Here is a 20616-nt window from a genome sequence, read left to right as displayed (position 1 = left end):
ACACGATAGAAGATGAAATCTTATCGATGACCTGTACTGAAGGCAGATATTCTTTCCAGTGTTTCATTTATCAATGCAGAATATTTCTGGCTAGTAAACTAAATCATTTAGGAGGACTGAATTTTTGAAAACTTGAAAAAAAGCACACAGTATGCCTACTAAGGTAGCAATTGATATAAGAAAACTCAGTTTCATTATGTTATTAAAGCTCAGTTCCAATCCTTTAATATATATATATATTTTTTTACTGCCTTCAGAAATTCATTCTGGACCCATTTACTAGTTCTCCTCACACACACAGAGGTTTTCTTAATTCTCTCTATCATTACAGAACTAGTGCTATGAGCATTTCATCCTTCCTTGAACACAGGAGTGGCATGAGCTGGAATTTTATTCTGTGTGACACTTGTGTTAAATGTGATCGACAGGGCTCACTGATTCTTTCCTTCCCTCCTGAAATGTTCTAAACCAGGGGTCTCTCCAAAGTATGGCCCGTGATATGATTTTATCCAGCCAGTGGATGAATTGTGCGGAAATGGTCAATTGGACTGATTTTCCAATGAGAATCCGCAAAAAAAAACCAAAACACAACACCATCACGGGGTATTGATAGATTTCAAATGCATTAAAATTGTGTTCAAAATATATTGATATTCCATATTATGTTAATATTATTCCACAAATTTATTTAATACTGAATCGTAATTGTATAATTTGCGGTATTTCTTCGTACTTGTTTGGCCTTGATCGACTGTATCAATTTGCAGTGTTGTAGGTAGCGCTGGCACTGTGTCCAATGTTCCCTCTAATTTTTCATAGGCTGTGTGCGCAAAAAATTTCATCTGTGCGCATTTTAAAGAAAAACTAAATTTGTGTGCGCTATAAAAATGATTGCCAGAGGGCCCGGAGTTCAGTTATGGGCATTTATGGGCAGGTCTTTGAGTTTAGTCTGAATTAACAAAAACACAATGTAATTTTAGTTACACTTTATGTTAGTTACACTTTATATAACAAAGTCTCATTTCAATAAACATAAATTATGTTTCATTGAAATGTTTCATTGAGCGCTACCTATAAATAAGGTATCATTGTACTTTATACTTAAAATTTAGAAAATAACAGCAATTTAGTTTTCAAAGTTTTTCCCTGCAATCTTTCATATTTATCCAGTGCGAATAAATTCTGTCAAGATCTGTTGAGCCTCCATCTTGAAGGTAACTCTTAACACGCATCAGCATTTCCAAATGCTCTAAATGTAAACGATTCCTTTGTTTAGTCTTCAAATTGTTCATTAGACTAAAACCACGCTCACAATCTGAACTAGATTGCTAAGAATGTGGCACCAATGTCCATCAATTTTGCTAAATCTGCAAATTGATCATTCTGAAATGCAAATTTCGTCATATCTGGAAAGCTGTTTATCAGATTGCTTTTGATTTTTTTGGCAACAAGGAATTTATAGTCATTGTATTGCTGAATAATAACACTTTCCTCCGGAACAAATTGTTTATACTTTAAACAAAGCGATCTGATATGTCCATTTCCGAAGTCAAAGTCACATTGTGATATTGCTGTACAGTCAAAAGCAGACCATTCCTCAACTTCATTTTCAGGAAATCTTTCACCCAGATGCAAACATAGGATGTTGATGAAGGTTAATATGGAATTAGTATCCACTGAAACTTTTTCTCCAGACCTCATCCTGTTGTCAAGAAGACTGTTGACTTTATCACTCCACTTAACCTTGTCGCCTAAGTATTGCATTCGAAGTTTGTTCAATTTACCTTGTGCAAGATGATGTGCTTCCAATGGTGTCAAACCACGTTTTTGAAATGCCATGGTTAAGGAAGCCAGTTCTGATAAGACATCATTCAAAACTTAAAGTGTAATATGAAATTGTTCACTGTTCAGATTCTTATAGCAGTACTTTGCAATAGGATCATTATCTCTGTCTTCTTCAAAATATTTTAACAGGGGATCATAATTTCGAATAATTGCTTTAAGTCAGGGGTGTCCAATGTCAGTCCCCGAGGGCCGCAGTCCAGTCGGGTTTTCAGGATTTCCCCAATGAATATGCATGAGATCTATTTGCATGCACTGCTTTCAATGCATATTCATTGGGGAAATCCTGAAAACCCGACTGGATTGCGGCCCTCGAGGACTGACATTGGACACCCCTGCTTTAAGTGCAAAGTGTCTAGATAACCAGCGCACTTCATTCAGAGGTCTGAAAGCAATTGATTCACATTCAGATGCATCTGCTATTTCTTGAAATTTGCATCGTTTAGTAGAAGACCGACAGAACACCGTGTACACAGTTCTCATTACAGTTTCTACTTCTTTCATCAATTTTACTTCTTTCCATGAATCAGAAAGTCCCAAATCTTCCCGATGTGCAACACAATGTTGCTGCACTAAATGTGGAATGTCTTTTCTCAGCTGTGCTGCAACACCATCTATTTTGCCCAACATAAGAGGCACCATCAGAGGTGAACATAACCATTTTATTCAAGTTCATGTTTCCTATAGAATTCCCTAATTGCTGTTACTATTGATGTAGTATCACATGCTTCCAACTGTAGCATCCCACCAAATGATGTCCTATACTCATTTGAATTGACTGGCCGATACTTAGAGTATTAAGTACTTGTTGACAGAAATGTCTGTGCTTTCATCAACAATTAACGTATGATACGTTGCTAATTTAATGTCTGCGATATGATCATCTTGCATGATGCCATTGATAATTCCAAGAAATTCAAACGCATAGTTTTTGCTTCTCCAGCTATCAGATATACTAACATACTTCGCCATGTGCTCATTAATATCTTGAACAAAGAGCATGGAGATATTCATCTTAATGGCCAGCACAACACTGTTGACAAGAACCTTAATTTCAGCAGGACTGGAACGCTTTCGTTCATTACTAATTTGCCCGTTTTCTTTTTTGGTTGGGCTTTCAAGCAACATGTTAACCAGTCCCCCTCTTAAATTCGGATTTTTACTTCTGAGTTTCCTAATACTGTCGGTATGAGATTTACTTGATTAATGGCGTTTCAGAAAGTCCAGTTTCCAAACATCATCCCATATTTTTCCAGTAGAGATTTTTCCAGTGCTTTGGCATCTTGACAACAACAACACACAACTCCATCGTCTTCGCCATAGGTAAATATTTCACACAATCGAACACGCATTGTATTTCGAGATTCCGGTGTCTCCGTTTCAACAATTTCTTCAAGTCATTCAGACCTAAAAGCTGTTGCAGCTCTCTTGCGTTTTACACTTTTCACCATTCGCGGTTTAGACATTTTAAGAGTTATATCTGGTTGCAATTTAATAAACGAATACAGTTATACAACTGCAGTACCACGCTGCACACTACGATTCCACGAAATAAACAATATGGCGGAACTTCAGGAAGTCAAAGAATCGGAAGTGTTTCATATCCTATGGGCCATAGGCTATGGCCCTATGGGGCACGTGCTGTGTCAAGTTCAACTGCCAAAGATAACGGAATCACGTGAATGACTTAAAATTTATATTATAGTGCTTCAATAAATGTGATAAATGGGAAATCGGAACAGCTGGTCTTCTGCAACATTTCATTTTAGCAGTGAAAATCATTTTAGGCAAAAAAAATTTTTTTTGTGCGCGCTATTTTAATTTGTGTGGGCGGGTTCTGCAAGTTGTGTGCGCGCGCACAAGCACACAGCTTAGAGGGAACATTGACTGTGTCTAATCTTTAAACTGAATCTGGAAGTTCGTTAATAGTTGTTACGGTTAATTGTCCATAAGAATACTTGCAATGGTGCAGTGTAATACTCAATTTGTAATTGCATAAATTTATATTTAAAAGGTGCGTATTCACTTATACGATAATTTAATCTCACATACTCTATAATTAGTTTATAAAATTTTCAGCTTTCAATAAAACTCATTATCTAGAGTTATATATCTTTTTTTTTTTAATATGGCTCTCTAAAACATAGTAGATGACGGCTGATAAAGACCCGAATGCCCAACCCTACCTACTCTTTAAATTTTCCTTCTTAGCTATTGCTGGGCCAGAACCTAAAGCTCTGCCCGGTACTATGCTTAGGGTCCATCTACTGAAGTCTCCATCAAAGCTCACTCCAGCCCATCTAAACCATCCCAGCCATCGAAGCTCTCCCCAGCCCATCTCAACTAAATGGCCATATACGGACATAGACAGTGCAAGTCGGCCCAGTACTGGCCTTAATTTTTTTCTGATTTGAAATCCTCTGTGTTCATCCCAAGCTTTTTTGAACTCTGTCACCATTTTCCTCTCCACTATCTCCCTCAGGAACACATTCCAGGTATTCACCACCCTCTCCGTAAAGAAGAATTTCCTTAATTTGCACTTGAGTCTCAAATTATATCCTCAACCTCAAATTCTCAAGGCCAGCACAGAAGAGGAGGCCGACATGCTGGTGCTACATTAAAGTAATTTTTTCGCCTTTAGATCTTCGGACACTATCACCCCAAGGTCCCTCTCCCCGTCCGTGCATATCAGCTTCTCTCCTCCCAGCATATACGGTTCCTTCCTATTATTAATCCCCAAATGCATTACTCTGCATTTCTTTGCATTGAATTTTAGTTGCCAGGCATTAGACCATTCCTCTAACTTTTGCAGATCCTTTTTCATATTTTCCACTCCCTCTTCGGTGTCTACTCTGTTACAAATCTTGGTATCATCTGCAAAAAGGCAAACCTTTCCTTCTAACCCTTCAGCAATGTCACTCACAAACATATTGAACAGGATTGGACCCAGCAACGAACCCTGAGGGACTCCACTACTCACCTTTACTTCCTCTGAGTGACTTCCATTAACTACCAACCTCTGGCATCTGTCTGACAAACAGTTTCTAATCCAGTTCACCACTTCCTGACTTCAGCCCAAGTTTGTTCTAGAGCCTCCTATGAGGAACCGTGTCAAATGCTTTGCTAAAATCTAAGTAAATTGCATCTAGCATATGTCCTTGATCCAGTTCTCGGTCACCCAATCAAAAAATTAAATCTGGTTCTTTTAGCACGATTTACCTTTAGTAAAGCCATATTGCCTTGGATTCTGTAATTCTAGGATTCTAGGAAGTTCACTATCCTTTCAGCAACACTTCCATTATTTTTCCAACAACCGAAATGAGGCTTACCGGCCTGTAGTTTCCCGCTTCATCCACTTTTGTATATAGGGACCACATCTGCTCTTCTCCAATCCTCAGGAACCACTCCTGTCTCCAGAGATTTGTTGAACAAGTCTTTCATAGGATCCGCCAGAACCTCCCTGAGTTCCCTCAGTATCCTGGGATGGATCCCATCCGGTCCTATCGCTTTGTCCACCTTCAGTTGTTCAAGTTGTTCATAAACTTTCCTCTGTGAACGGCACAGAATCTACTCCATTTTCTTGTGTTACTTTGCCAGGCAATCTCGGTCCTTCTCCAGGATTTTCCTCCATGAACACAGAACAGAAGTACAGTGGTGCCTCGGTTTACGAGTGCACCGGTTTGCGAGTGTTTTGCAAGACGAGCAAAACATTTGCAAAATCGGCACCTCGGAAACCGAGCGCGCCTCGATTTGTGAGCGCCCCCCCCCCCCCCGCGAACCAGCACCCTCCCTCCCCCCGCAATCTGGCACCCCCCCCCGCCGCAACCTGAAGTCCCCCAGAGCCCTCTTCTTACTTTAATGTAGCACCGGCATGTCGGCCTCCTCTTCTGTGCTGGCCTTGAGCATGTGCGCATGCTCAAGGCCTGCGAGTTCATGTTCTCTCCGAGAATCTCGGGGGGAAGGTGTCGGATCGCGGGGCCTTCGGGGGGGGGAGATCTCGTGGGGGGGGAAGCAGCGCTGCTGGCCTCGGTGGGGGGGTGGGAACTTATCAAAACGAGTTTCCATTATTTCCTATGGGGAAACTCACTTTGATAAACGAGCATTTTGGATTACGAGCATGCTCCTGGAACGGATTATGCTCGTAATCCAAGGTACCACTATATTTGTTTAGCACATTTGCTTTTTCCTCATCACTCTCCACATATCCACAATATTCTGGTGATTATGTGATCACAGAAACTGGTGTGAATGTGAAAGGTGTTAAGCCTTGAAAAAGCAGTTTCTGCGAAGCATGTTGGCACAAGAATCCCTAGCCAGAAACCACTAAGTTAAGCTAAGTATTCACTTAAAATTTATAAGATTTTGTTAAATAAGATCAATGGAAAATTTACACCTTCAAATCACGATTATAGTAAGGTTGACAAATCCGATGACAATTAGACACGAAAAGTTTTAGGCAGTGAAAGAATTTGAGCTCAAAATGGTGCCGCTGAGGATCTGGGGAAGTATTTATAAGGAGTATACAGTATTTCCCCATGTATAGACTGCCCCTTTGTATAGGCTACCCTATGTATAGGCCGCAGGAAACGCCAATTTAAGTTTTAAAACTCTTAGATAAGCCGCCCCATGTTACTAGCCGCGGCTTATCTAAGAGTTTTAAAACTTAAATCAGCTTATACAATGGGGTGGCCTATACATCACTCCCTCCCCCCCTTAAATACCTCCCTCGCCGGTAATCCTGAATGGCCGCGCCTGTCTCCTCCAAGCATGCTGTGCAGGGCAGCAACGATTTTTGCAATCTCAAGCCTCGCCTCATGCCCTTCCTGATTGGCTGCTGTCAGTTCTCGTGACGGCAGCCAATCAGGAAGGGCGCGGGGCGAGGTTAGAGATCGCACACATCGCTCTTGCCCTGCACAGTGTGCTTGGAGGAGGCAGGCACGGCCATTCAGGAGGATTACCGGTGAGGGAGGTATTTAAGGGGGGGTATGAAGTATTGCTCCATGTATAGGCTGCCCCATTTAAGCAAGCTGCACCCACTAGGCCTGTTTGCAAAAGCCATGTATAGTCTCTGAATACTGGTATTCCTAGGATGGCAGCATAAAATCTGTTTTACTCCTTGGGATCTTGCTAGGTAGTAGGTACTTGTGACCTGGGTTGGTCACTTTTGGAAACAATACTAACTCTTCTACCCTACAAATTGCACCTGTTCTCTAAGCAGACACAGGAAAGACTACAAGTTTAGACCTTACCTTTCAGGAGAAACTTGTCTTTCAAAGAGAAGTTGTGAAAGTAACTGAGAAGGTCTTTGCTGGAGAATTATGAAAGGATTACCCACTTTCACTTCTGTGGGCTGATCTACAAAGAAAGGAATTTGTTGAGAAAAACGTTTTTCTGTTCAATGGTAGATTTCCAGCTTTTGCAGTGAACATTGTTTCTTAGCAGACTCTGATATCCTCTGCAAATCTGTTTGCAAAAGGAAGCAACATTCACGCCTTACCCAAACCAACTCCCCCTTTTATGAAGCCGCGTTAGGCTTATTTTTATTGCTGACCGCTGAACAGACTGGGGCTTATTTTCACACATTTTGTTTTCCAAGATTATTGTGAAGTGTAAAAAAAAAAAAATCTAGCTAACCTACATCTTCCTGCACTAATTTACATGACTGAACTATTTTTACCTCCATATATTACAAATTTCTGAAGTTCTGGATCCTGTGCTAAGAAGCTATAATCATACTTCTCCCAAAGAAATAGAAAACCCTATCCCAACCCCTCTGCCAAAGTAAACTGGCAAGTAATCTTAAAACACTACAGCCATCTCACAATCAAGGCTTCAACAGGGAAAATAAAAAGCATATAGATGACTTTTTTTTTTTTATATAACTACACAGAATACTCAAACTTTCTAGGCCAAATCATAAAGCTGGGAAACGCCTGAGCTGGATCCAAGCAGTTATCTTATTTGCTCTGAACTACCCCACACACGTGCCAAGAGTGGGAATATAGTCTCTCTCTCTCTCTTCAGAAGTAATCTCTGTGGTCACTCAGCAAGAACGGGGGAATCTTCCTCCTCCCTCACTCAGAAAAGAACTCTAGTTTGACAGCATTGTGCCCAAGAAGCAAGGTTCATGATCTATTTATGCTTTTGGAGGTGATAAATTCATAACCCTCCTCAGTCCTCTGAAGTATATGCAACTTTCACTTCTATTTTAGCTATTACCCTTTTCCTTCCTTCCCTCCCCCTGCAAAACTCAAAACATTTTTATTTGAAGATGCTTTTGGATAAAATTGTTCTTCTTAGGACTAAATCAGCTATAGTTCCTTTCCCTACCTATTGTTTTACCCCTAAGTGTGCTTTATTCAAATATTGTAGTTCAGTCCCTCTTTTCCAATTGTGTGACGTTAGTATATGTGTTCTACTGTAAATGTCTACTAATTTAATACTGTTTTGTATAATTATTTTAACCCTAATTTGTTTTTTTTTTTAAAGATATCTTTTATTATTGCTGTACATCGCCTAAAAAATTAGAATAAGTGGTATAAAAATTTTTTTTTTTTAATTTTTTTTTTAAATTCTTTATTCATTTTTAAACTTTCATCAAGTGTACAGAATTCATAATAAACACTATTAATTAGAGCACTTGAACATCTTATCATTGTATCTTATAAATATAAATGCAACCCTCCCTCTAAGCCCATTATTCATTATAAGATCATAAACCCTCTCATTAAACCCTTCCCCTCTTTCAACACTAATTTTTTTTAATAAACTTGAAACTTGAAGAGAGGGAGGAAGTACAGTGATATGAAAAATGTTTTGCCCCTGTCCTGATTTCCCCTATTAATGCACATGTATCATAGTGAACGGTTTCTGATCTTTAAACAAAATGTAATATTAGACAAAGGGAACCTGAACAATCAAGCAACAGGTTTTAAATTATTACATTATTTACTTAAGAAACAAAGTTATTCAACTTACATTATTCATTTAAGGAACAAACAGTGATATCACCCGTGTAAAAAAGTAACTGTCTCCTTTATTAATCAACCAAATGACCAAATTTAGTTGATAATTGAATTCAGTTGATTGAATACTCCAGTACCTCCAAGTTGGGAGCAGGAGGGGTGCTCAGTCCCTCCTGCTTCTCAGACTCCAGCCCCGCCCCGCCGCTTCATGTAATGCACAGGGAGGAGCCTAAGGCCCTGATTGGCTCAGGTGCCTCAGGCTCCACCCCCTTTTGGGAGGGGCCTGAGCCAATCAGGGCCTTAGGCTCCTCCCTGTGCAGCACATGATGCACCAGGGTGGGGCCTAACTTTGCTCCTTAAATAAACAACAGGGATCCTTTTACTAAAACTTTGTGTTCACTAAATACCATGCAGCCCACATAGGCCAAGTAACACTTAGCTTTAGTTTAGTTTATTGTGCATGTGATATACTGCCTGTCATAAAAAAAAATCAAATCAATTTATAAAAAAAAAAAAAAAAAAGTCAAGGAAAGGAAAGGAAATAAAAATTTTAAAGGACAGAAGGAAACAAAAGGAGAGAGGAAAAAACCCAGACAGAAAAATGCTGAAGGGAATCCCCCCTTCCTAAAAATAAGGGTAAGTTAGGGATACTGAGTTTTCAAGAATGCCTTAAATCTTGGATAAGACTGTTTGTGTGCCAGAAGATGGGGGGGAAACATAATCTGATCTGTGGGCACAGGCCAGAAGTCAGACAGCAGTATTTCAGACGTCTGCAGACATGTAAGGAGAATGTTGGAGAGTCCAGAGAGGACATTACAGTGACCTAGAAGGGATGTGACAAGTGAGCACAACAGTGTGGAAACATCATCAAGGTAACAGCATAAGGAGCAAATAAGGAAAAGGGAGAAGAAGCATGACTTGACAACCGAACATGTCGATTGAAGGAGAGTTACGAGCCCCACATTACCCTCACATATCTTTGAGTCAACAAAAATTGGGGTGAGTTCTGAATAGTGGGAAAGAGGTGTGAAAAGCTAGTGTCTTTGAAGAGTTTCATAGGGGGCTTGGCAAGATGGCGGATTGAGGCTGCAAACGCTCCAAGGTCAAAAGCTGTTTGAGCTGCATTCCTCTTTGACTTTCCTAATGCCGTATTTTAAACGTAAAGCCAGTGTGAGAGCGATTCTACCACCATGCCACCCCCCCCCCCCCCCGCAAAAAAAACAAACAAAAAAAAAACATCATCTCCAGCTCAACAGTCCATGGATTGATATGGGGTCAAATTGAGTAAACTACCAGAGAGTGTTTGTGCTAGCGGTTTGGAGGAAATAGCCTCTGCCGTTCTGGGAATGGACATATCATTGTCCCCACCAATGGTCTTTCCCCCTCCGTGCCTGGCTGTGGAGCGGGGAGAGACAGAACAATTGGGTCTATTGGAAGGCGATGAACTCATGAGTTCAGACGGCGGAGTCTCACCTGCTGAGCTGATTACTAAACTAAGAGCTCTACACCAGTGGTTCCCAACCCTGTCCTGGAGGACCACCAGGCCAATTCGGTTTTCAGGCTATCCCTAATGAATATGCATGAGATAAATTTGCATATAGTGGAAGTGACAGGCATGCAAATCTGCTCCATGCATATTCATTAGGGCTATCCTGAAAACCCAATTGGCCTGGGGGACCTCCAGGACAGGGTTGGGAACCACTGCTCTACACAGTATCCAACTGGTGGAAAGACGGAAGTCACTCTCGACGCTATCTGGAAGGCGATTCAGAAATTGAATGACACAGTTGCCAAATCTAACCTGGAAACTTCACTTCTTGTGAGTAAAGTTGAGAATTTATCACAAACTTTGGACTCTAATATTCAGGAAAATCAGAAACGTTTTGCCCAATTAGATAGTGATATTGGAGCTTTGAGGGATTCAAATTCAGCCCTCATGAAGGACAATATTGCTTTAAATCAGAAAATTGAATGCATTGAAAACTTTAACCATAGGCTGAACTTCAGAATCTTCCCAAAAATTACTGTGATTGGTTTAAAAAATACCTAATAGAAATATTAGAATTTCCTTCAGCCAATATTCCACCATTGAATAAAGTTTTCTAATTACCAAAATCTTCTTAAAAAAAAAAAAAATCATTGGATCAACTTTATGAAAATGAGACTCAAGCTCAGCCATTAGTAAAGTGAAATGAGATTTGTCTGCAATTTTGGAAGAATTATGGAATACAGAAATAATGGAAATATTTACACTTCTAGTTTCATTTGTATTCGAAAATGACTTGAATTTGGTCTTAAAATTATTTTTTCACAAATCATTCTTTTTTTTTATGACCAGAAAGTCTGGATATATCCAGATGTGACAAAGAATATGCAAAATAAAAGGAAGTTATTTCTTATCATGAGGGAGGAAACTAAATTCCATGGTGCTATTTTTTTGCTGGTATACCCCTGCAAATGTGTGGTGAAGTTTTTTGGGTTAAAATATTTTGTTTTTTTAACCGCAACAACTGAGAGCCTTCATAGATATGAAAAAGATCATGGGAGGACAAGATACTTGCTCAATTTCTCTCTTTCATTAGCCTTTACATTGAGAAGTAGTTGCATTATTTTATCTCTTAGAGTTTTTTTTATTGTACACTTCCCAAACAAAGATAGTGGTCTAAGAAGGTTTCTAATTTTTCTTATTGTAAGAAAGTAGGAAATAATTTTCTTTTATTAATGTTTCTACCAAGTTACTCTATCACGAGTATATCTTGTAAATTTTGTTTAAAATGATAAATAAATGATTTTTTTTAAAAAGAAGGGTTTCGTACAAAATGGTGGGAGAAGAACCAACTGTCAACAGCATTTAAACAAGACTGAAGATTAGTGATGTCAGGATTGTAAGGGTCTTAGATAAAGACTAAGAGGATGAGAGAAAAATTGCATTAGAGAGGCTAATGAGCCAAGAAATATGTTAAACAGGACAGGGGATAACAGAGAACATTGAGGGACTCCACAGTGAAAGAGGAAAGGTTCTGCTCTAGTGGAAGGGAGGGAAGCAAGAATGAGCGACCAATGAGGAACTAGGAAACCATATGAAAACTGTCCTTGAGATAATCAATGGAAGACAGTCTGGAGAAGAAAAGAGCTTGACTAATATCAAAGGCTGCAATAAAATCCAAATAAATTAGTAGTGCTGCAAGGCTGCATGTAGATATGCAGATATGCAGATCTTTGAGAAGAGTTTCTATAGAATGACCTGTGCAAAAACCAGATTGAGATGGATGCAGAAAATGAGAATGTTCTACATCAGGTGTGCCCAAATGGTCGATCGCAATCGACCAGTAGATCGCAAAGGCAACGCAAGTCAATCGCATTGCCTTTGTGATCTTGTTCTTCCTTCCTCCCCGAGCCAGGCCAGGTGCGTACAAGCGCCGGACCCACAAGACTTCACCAAGAGGAAGTTCTGGGCCAGCCAATCTCTGCCTGGCTGGCCTGGAGCTTCCTCTCCGATGTCTGAATTGACATCGGAGGTGAAGGCTTGTGGGCCCGGCACTTGTATGCGCCAGGCCAGGATCAGGGAAGCAGGGAGAAATCGGCGTGGTGGCTTGGGGGGGGGGGGCGCGGCAGGGAGAGAGAAAAAGAATCAGGGAAGTGGAGAAATCGGTGTGATGGCTTGGGGGGGCAGGGGGAGAGAGAAAGAAAGACAGAAATAAAGAGGGGGCAGGGGGAGAGAGAAAGAGAGACAGAAAGAAAAGGGGAGGGGGCAGGAAGAAAAAGACAAAAATAAATAAATATTGGATTTATCGAAGAAGGAAGTGCAACTAGAGACTCATGAAATCACCAGACAAAAAGGTAGGAAAAATGATTTTATTTTCAATTTAGTGATCAAAATGTCCGTTTTGAGAATTTATATCTGCTGTCTATATTTTGCATTATGGCCCCCTTTTACTAAACCGCAATAGTGTTTTTTAGCGTTGGGAGCTGTGAAGAGCATTCAGCTATCATGGTTTAGTAAAAGGGGAGGGGATATATTTGTCAATTTTTGTATAGTTGTTACTGAGGTGACACTGCATATTTTAAAGTCATCTGCCTTGACCTCTGGAAAAAAAACCCAAACACAAATGATAATTAATATTTTTTCTGCATACAGTGTGCTTTGTGGTTTTTAAAATTTTATTGTTGGTAGATCATTTTGACTTGGTCATTTTAAAAGTAACTCACAAGCCAAAAAAGTGTGGGCACCCCTGTTCTACATGTTGAGATAGACAAGTGAAAACCACCCTTTCTGCTAATTTTGATAGAAAAGGGAGATTTGAAATGGGTTTGTAATTCGGAAGGGCAGTAGGGTCGAGGGAATGCTTTTTAAGAATTATTTTAATGACTGTAGATATTAATAATAATAATTTTATTTCTTATATACTACCCTACCAACAGTTCTAGGTGGTTCACAACAGTAAAAACTGAACATTTCAGTTAGCAATACAATTTCAAAAACCCTGCTATCATAACTACTACATCCATTAAATACATCATCAGATAAAAATACATTTAAAATACAAAATCTAATAAAAAAGCACATTTAAAAAGCAGAACCTAATAAGAACATCATCCTAAATATCAACAATCTTATTTGTCAACTAGGTGAGTTTTCAATAATTTCCTAAAGGTGAGATAAGAAAAGGATTGAGCAATCAGCGGACTCATCCAGGAGTTCATCTTCCCCACCTGATATTCCAATATCCTGTCCAAAAAAGTCTTGTAACGGCAGGCCCTTGGGGTAGGGAAGAGGAACATACCTGAATTTCTGGTACATTTTAATGAAGTGAATAACTTCAGGTAAGATACAAAATAGGAAGGTAATAAACCAAGAAGAGCCTTATAACAGATACACCCAATCTTAAAAAACTCTGGCCTCAAAAGGCAGCAAATGCAGTCTAGTATAAAAAGAACTAACATGATCGTACTTCTTGAGACCGAAAATCAAATGAATTGCTGCATTCTGAACTAGTTGTAACCTTAATAAAATCTTTTTTTGGGTAGCCCCAAATAAACCATATTAGAATAATCCAGAGTAGACAATACTGTAGACTGGACCAGCAACCGAAAGGACTCTGGAACAAAATACTTTTTGATGGTCCTCAATTTCCACAAAACTGCATAGCTTTTTTTAATTAATGAGTCCATATACTTCTTAAAAGTTAAACTACGATCTATAATTATTCCCAAGATTTTCAAAGTTGGCACTATCTCAAAGCTTTGACCTTTCAGTTGAATAGATGTATCCTGAAATTTATCATTAGGGCTTACCAAAAAGAACTTAGTTTTTTCAGAATTAAGCTTTAGTCTGAACTGTAACATCCACAATTCTACCTTTTCCAAAACATTAGAGATTTGAGTAATTAATTCATTAGAAACAGCCTTACAGGGGAACAAGATGGGCAGTTCATCAGTTGAGAGACTTTGGTTGATCAAAGCCAGGGAAAATGGTGATAACCCAAAAGACATGGTGATCCAAGATGAAGGGATGGAGACCAGAAGACAGGTAATCTTACAAGAAGTATCCACTAGTTTCTGCTATATAGTTAGTAAAGGCAGGTTGAAACTGGACCAGATGAAGGATGGAAAGTACCATTTCCGGTAATGTTCAAATCTAGGCTAAAAGCCCACTTTTTCAAGGCTGCTTTTAACTCCGTTCACCAGTGTCTGTTTTATCATTCCCACTGTGAGAAATTCCCTAACTTCTATTTGTGCTGTTTGTCTATTTTAATTAGATTGTAAGCTCTATTGAGTAGGGATTGTCTCTTACATATTTAATATACAGCGCTACATATATCTGGCAGTTCTATAGAAATGATAAGTAGTCGTAGTGGCCAAGTGCAAGGCAGGAGAGGAGGAGTCAGAAGAGGGGAGGTGAGGACTGGTGGGGGGTAAGCAAGAAAAGAAGAGCAAGGTATCAATTTTGGCAGCAAAATGGGAAGAATAATTATATTGTCTTTAAAGATAAATCATTCATAATAGGGGAAAAGGGTGAGGGGGCAAAAATGTTTTCATATCACTGTAAGAAAAGAGTAAGATGTGAAGACGTTTACCTTTTCTAGGTGGAAGAAGACTTGCTATGGTACAGAAGAATAAACAAAGCGTTTCTCTTCTAAACTCAAATATATCCATGTAGAAACTCATTTGCTCTCTACAATTCTGATTTTTCCGCTTCTAGCATAATTTTTTTTCAGACAGGTTAGCAGGTTAGCAAGGGTTCTTCCCCTCCCCACCCCCCCCACCCCCAATTTTTCTACATAATTTTTTTTTTTTTTTAAGAAAGCAAGGCATCTCACTGGATAAAAGAACATGCAATATATACGGTATATATATAAATTTATTATTTTTAAAATTTGTCCTTACCAGATTCTGCAGTCAGGCTACGTATAAGAACTGCTGCTAAGGTATTAATGTAATCAAAAAAGCTTCGTACATAGTCAAGTCTAACATCCTGGTCTTTTGTTGTCTGCAATGACTGGTCCAGGTTTTTCAGGAGCAGTTTCATTTGTGAACGAACTGGATGGACTTGTAAGTCATGAGGTTTCAGAGATGACTGCTCCACCAAGGATGCAATGAGGTTTCCCTTTGGCTCTGTTAAAAAAAAAAAAAAAAGCACACACACATCAAACAACTGGTATGATTGTTGGAATGCAGAAATACTGTAACATATTCATAAATGTTAAGACACACAACAAAGTCAGTACTTCAGAAACTCCATCGAACAAAGAAAATTTTAAATCAAAAGCTAACTCACTTTACCTTATTAACTTGTGAAGAGAATGATCCCTTATTCTCTAGTACATCTTCAATACTAAATAAATGATCATAGGCTTGTTTTACCAAATCCATCTCGGGCACACTGGGAATCTATGTGAAAGAGTGCCTTTTACTTTCTGGTCCCATTTCTCTGAAATAACCTACCTTTAAAATTTTGCTTAAAAGTTTTTCTTAGTAATTTTAAAATTGGCTTAAACACATTTTTGTTTTCAAAAGCCTTTAACTTAGTTTTCTAATTTCTATCTGCCACGGGTTTATTTATTAACAAACCGTGTCGAGCTCTATCTTCATAGAGATGATGTGGTATACAAACTTAAGGTTTAGTTTCGTTTAACTGACTGGTATATTAAGGAAACACTCACAATGATCTGTTTTTCTAATCCCACCTTTCTTTTAATTTGATGGCGTTTTTTTCATTTTTACATTTTAATGTACATCTCTAATTTATTTTGTAAAAACTAAAAAAGCATTCTTAACAAATACAAATAAACACAAACGATATGCTGAAAACACACTACATCTAACCTCAGAAAAAAACAACAACAAAAAAATAAAAATGGCTTGTCTTTCCAGAGCAAGCTCCACTTACCATGTTCCTAAGCTTAATAGGAACCCAGCGAAGGGGAAAAAACAAAACAAAAACACAAACAAATTTTGCTGAACTGTATTGTTGTTCAGCAGAACTAATTCAAAGACAAATATAAAAATGGGTTAGATTTGTTCTCCTTTTTTTTCTACCCAAAAATGATTCTGTTTGTTCTTAACTGACAACACAAAGATGCAATTTGCATTTCTGATACTTCCGTTTTGCAAAAATAATGGAAACGTTGCTAAAGGAAAAGATAGTGACATTCTTATAACCTAACAGATTACATGATCCGAGGCAACATGGGTTTACTAAAGGTAAATCGTGTCAAATAAATCTGATTGAATTCTTCGACTGGGTGACCAAAAAAATTGGATCAAGTACATACAACACTAGATGTAATTTACTTAGATTTCAGCAAGGCCTTTCACACGGTTCCTCATAGTGAGACTCTTAAATAAACTACATGGGCTGAAGTTAAGAACCCAAAGTGGTGAACTGGATTAGAAACTGGTTGACGGACAGACGCCAGAGGGTGGTGGCAAATGGAATTCGCTCAGAGGAGGGTCAGGTGAGTAGTGGAGTGCCTCAAGGATCGGTGTTGGGACCGATTCTGTTCAGTATGTTTGTGAGCAACATTGCTGAAGGGTGAGAAAGTAATGTTAACCTTTTTACGGATGATACCAAGATTTGTAACAGAGTGGACACCCTGGAGGGAGTGGAAAACATGAAAAAGGATCTGCAAAAGTTGGAAGAATGGTCTAATGTCTGGCAACTAAAATTCAATGCGAAGAAGTGCAGAGTGATGCATTTGAGGGGTAGAAATCCGAGGGAACCGTATATGCTGGGAGATGAGAGGCTGATAAGCAAAGATGGAGAGAGGGACCTTGGGATGATTGTGTCTGAGGATCTAAAGATATCTAAACAGTGTGATAAAGTGGTGGCTGTAGCCAGAAGGATGGTAGGTTGTATAGAAAGAGGAGTAACCAGCAGAAGAAGGGAGGTGCTGATGTCCCTGTATAGGTCGTTGGTGAGGTGCACTTGGAGTACTGTGTTCAGTTTTGGAGGCCATATCTGGCAAAGGATATAAAAAGACTTGAAGCGGTCCAGAGGAAAGCGACGAAAATGATAAGAGGTTTGAACCAAAAGAAGTATGAGAAGAGACTGGAAGACCTAAATATGTATACTCTGGAGGAAAGGAGGGACAGGGGAGATATGATACAGATGTTTAAATACTTAAAAGGTATTAATATAGAACCAAACCTTTTCCACAGGAAAAAAAATGGTAGAACTAGAGGGCATAATTTGAGGTTACAAGGAGGAAAACTTAAGAGCAATGTTAGGAAAATCTTCTTCACGGAAAGGGTAGTAGATGCCTGGAATGCCCTCCCGAGGGAAATGGTGGAGAGGAAAATGGTGATGGAATTCAAAAAAGCATGGGATAAAAATAGAGGACCTTTAATTAGAAAATGAAGGATGTAAATTAAAGAACTAAAGCCAGTATTGGACGGTCTGTGTTCCATATATGGTGATTTGGTATAGGATGGGCTGGGTGGGCATTAATGGGAACTCCTCTAATTTAGAATATGAGGATGTTACTGGCCAGACTTTACGGTATATATCCTGCAAACAATGGGATGGATAGGCTGGAGTGAGCTTGGACGGCAACTGGAGAGGTACCAGAGGACTGGAAATTGGCGAATGTCACACCTATCTTCAAGAAGGGATCGAGGGGTGACCCCGGGAACTACAGGCTGGTGAGCCTGACTTCAATTATAGGGAAGATGGTGGAAGCTATGATCAAAGACGGCATTTGCGAGCACATCGAGAGAAATGGCCTACTGAGAACAAGCCAGCACGGATTCTGTAAGGGAAGGTCATGCTTAACGAACCTTCTGTACTTCTTTGAGGGAATAAGCAGTCGGGTGGACAATGGGGAACCCATAGACATCATTTACCTCGATTTTCAAAAGGCTTTCGACAAGGTGCCACATGAAAGGCTGCTTAGGAAGCTGTGGAACCACGGGGTGGGAGGGGATGTGCACAGATGGATCAAGCACTGGTTGTCGGGTAGACTGCAGAGGGTTGGAGTAAAGGGTCAATATTCTGACTGGCGGGGAGTCACAAGCGGTATGCCACAGGGATCGGTGCTGGGGCCGTTACTCTTCAACATATTTATCAATGACCTGGAAAAGGAGGCAAAGTGCGAGGTTATAAAATTTGCAGACGATACCAAACTGTGCGGTAGAGTTAGGTCCAGGGAGGAGTGTGAGGACCTGCAAAGGGACCTGGACAAGCTGGAAGACTGGGCAAACAAATGGCAAATGCGCTTTAACGTGGAAAAATGCAAGGTCATGCATATAGGGAAAAAGAACCCGTTGTTCAACTACAAATTGGGGGGGGCATTGTTGGGAGACAGCAGACTTGAGAGAGACTTGGGTGTGCTGGTGGATGCATCACTGAAGCCATCTGCACAGTGCGCAGCAGCCTCGAAAAAAGCCAACAGGATGCTGGGCATCATAAAGAGGGGCATAACAACCAGGACGCGGGAAGTCATCATGCCATTGTATCGAGCGATGGTGCGTCCACATCTGGAATACTGCGTTCAGTATTGGTCGCCACACCTCAAGAAGGACATGGCGGTACTTGAGAGAGTCCAAAGGAGAGCAACGAAACTGGTAAAAGGGCTGGAACACTGCCCATACGCCGAGAGGTTGGATAGGCTGGGGCTCTTCTCTCTGGAAAAGAGGAGGCTCAGGGGAGATATGATAGAGACCTTCAAGATCATGAGGGGCATAGAGAGGGTGGATAAGGACAGATTCTTCAGACTGAAGGGGACAACAGGTACGAGGGGGCATTCGGAGAAACTGAAGGGAGATAGGTTCAAAACAAATGCAAGGAAGTTTTTTTTCACCCAAAGGGTCATGGACACTTGGAATGCGCTACCGGAGGAAGTGATCAGGCAGAGTACAGTACAGGGATTCAAACAGGGATTGGACGGATTCCTGAGGGATAAAGGGATCGTGGGATACTGAGATAGGTGCTGGGATGTAATACAAGTATAGAAAACTAACCAGGTAATAAGTATGGAAACCCAACCAAGTCGTGAATGTGCAAGACCGGAGGATTAGGACTTCGATGGGAAGATAGGACTTCAATGGGAAACCAAGGTGGCAAGGGGGCCCCTTCTGGTTATTCAGACAAGTCGTGACCTGTTTGGGCCGCCGCAAGAGCGGACTGCTGGGCAGGATGGACCTATGGTCTGACCCGGCGGAGGCACTGCTTATGTTCTTATGTTCTTATGTTCAGCATTTGGAACCTAGGACAATACCAGACTTTATAGTCTATGGCCCAGAAATATCAAAGAAGAGATAAGTTAATTTAATCATATATTTTTTAATGGCTATAACTTATGGGCAGACTGGATGGACTGTTTAGGTCTTTATCTGCCGTCATTTACTATGTTACTATGACATCAAAGGGCTAGAAAACCAAGTTTGAGAACACAAGAAATTTGATCCTGAAATGACAGAAAAGAATTGAATATAATTCCTAGGTACTGAAACAAACTGGTTGAATAGGTAGGCCAAATAAAACTGAGTTATAGATGGTAATGGATTATGTTCATGAAACCAACATGCAATAATTTTCTCAGGATTTTCATTTCTTGGGACAAAGCCTTGGTGGCCCATGTGCTAGTAGCACAGCAATTCTTAAGAGTTAAATAATCTTGAATTGCATACACCTGATTTTGCTTTAAGATTAGAATCCAATACTTTCCCTTTCCCGTCAATCTTCTACCCTACTTTCAGCTAGTAAAAAAAATTTAATTTAATATATACTCTTTTTCCTTTACTTTTTGGGAAGTTTGGTTCTCATCTGCTTCATTCTCTACTAATTAAGGACTCTCTGCAAATGCAGGAAAATTGTGTTAATTGTTTTCCAGCCTGACCTTTTAGCAAGCTCAGCTTTTAGAGTCTGACTTTATAGCAAGCTTCAGGTTTAAAATCTGGGCACTGCTCTAGTAAAAGAGGAGCTTTGGTTTTAAATCTTGTGCTCAGGGAGGATAAGGCCATAGTGGAAAGACTGAATTAATTCTTTGCTTCGGTCTTTAGGGAAGAATATATCAGAGATCTACCTGAAAGAAATCTCTGTGAATCTGGAAGATGTACTAAACCAAATCGACAAGTTAAAAAGTGATAAATTGCCTGGACCGGATGGTATACATCCCAGGGTACTAAACAATGTTACACCAATTTTTAAAAAGGGCTTCATGGGACATCTGAGAAATTACAGACTGGTAAGCCTGACTTCAGTACCAGGCAAAATGGTGGAAACAATTATAAAAAATAAAATCGTGGAACACGTAGACAAACATGATTTAATGAGACGGAGTCAGCAAGGGTTCAGCCGAGGGAGATC

At 39.8% G+C, this 20616-nt stretch overlaps 1 protein-coding gene across 2 annotated transcripts in view; it reads right to left on the bottom strand.

Annotated features, from left to right (window-relative positions):
• The window catches only part of ZFYVE26 (zinc finger FYVE-type containing 26), a 244083-nt gene that overhangs the window by 113527 nt on the left and 109940 nt on the right, over nt 1–20616 (bottom strand). For both annotated transcript variants that reach the window (XM_033951453.1, XM_033951454.1), the window contains exons 18-19: nt 15195–15422; nt 7092–7197 (exon numbers count right to left, since the gene is read on the bottom strand). In XM_033951453.1, the coding sequence (XP_033807344.1) occupies nt 7092–7197; nt 15195–15422 (334 nt within the window). The remainder of the gene's footprint in view (nt 1–7091; nt 7198–15194; nt 15423–20616) is intronic.

This window comes from Geotrypetes seraphini, chromosome 7, assembly GCF_902459505.1.
Source record: "Geotrypetes seraphini chromosome 7, aGeoSer1.1, whole genome shotgun sequence".
NCBI lineage: Eukaryota > Metazoa > Chordata > Amphibia > Gymnophiona > Dermophiidae > Geotrypetes > Geotrypetes seraphini.
Note: the sequence above shows the minus strand (reverse complement) of the source record. Positions and strands in the feature narration are given on the sequence as shown.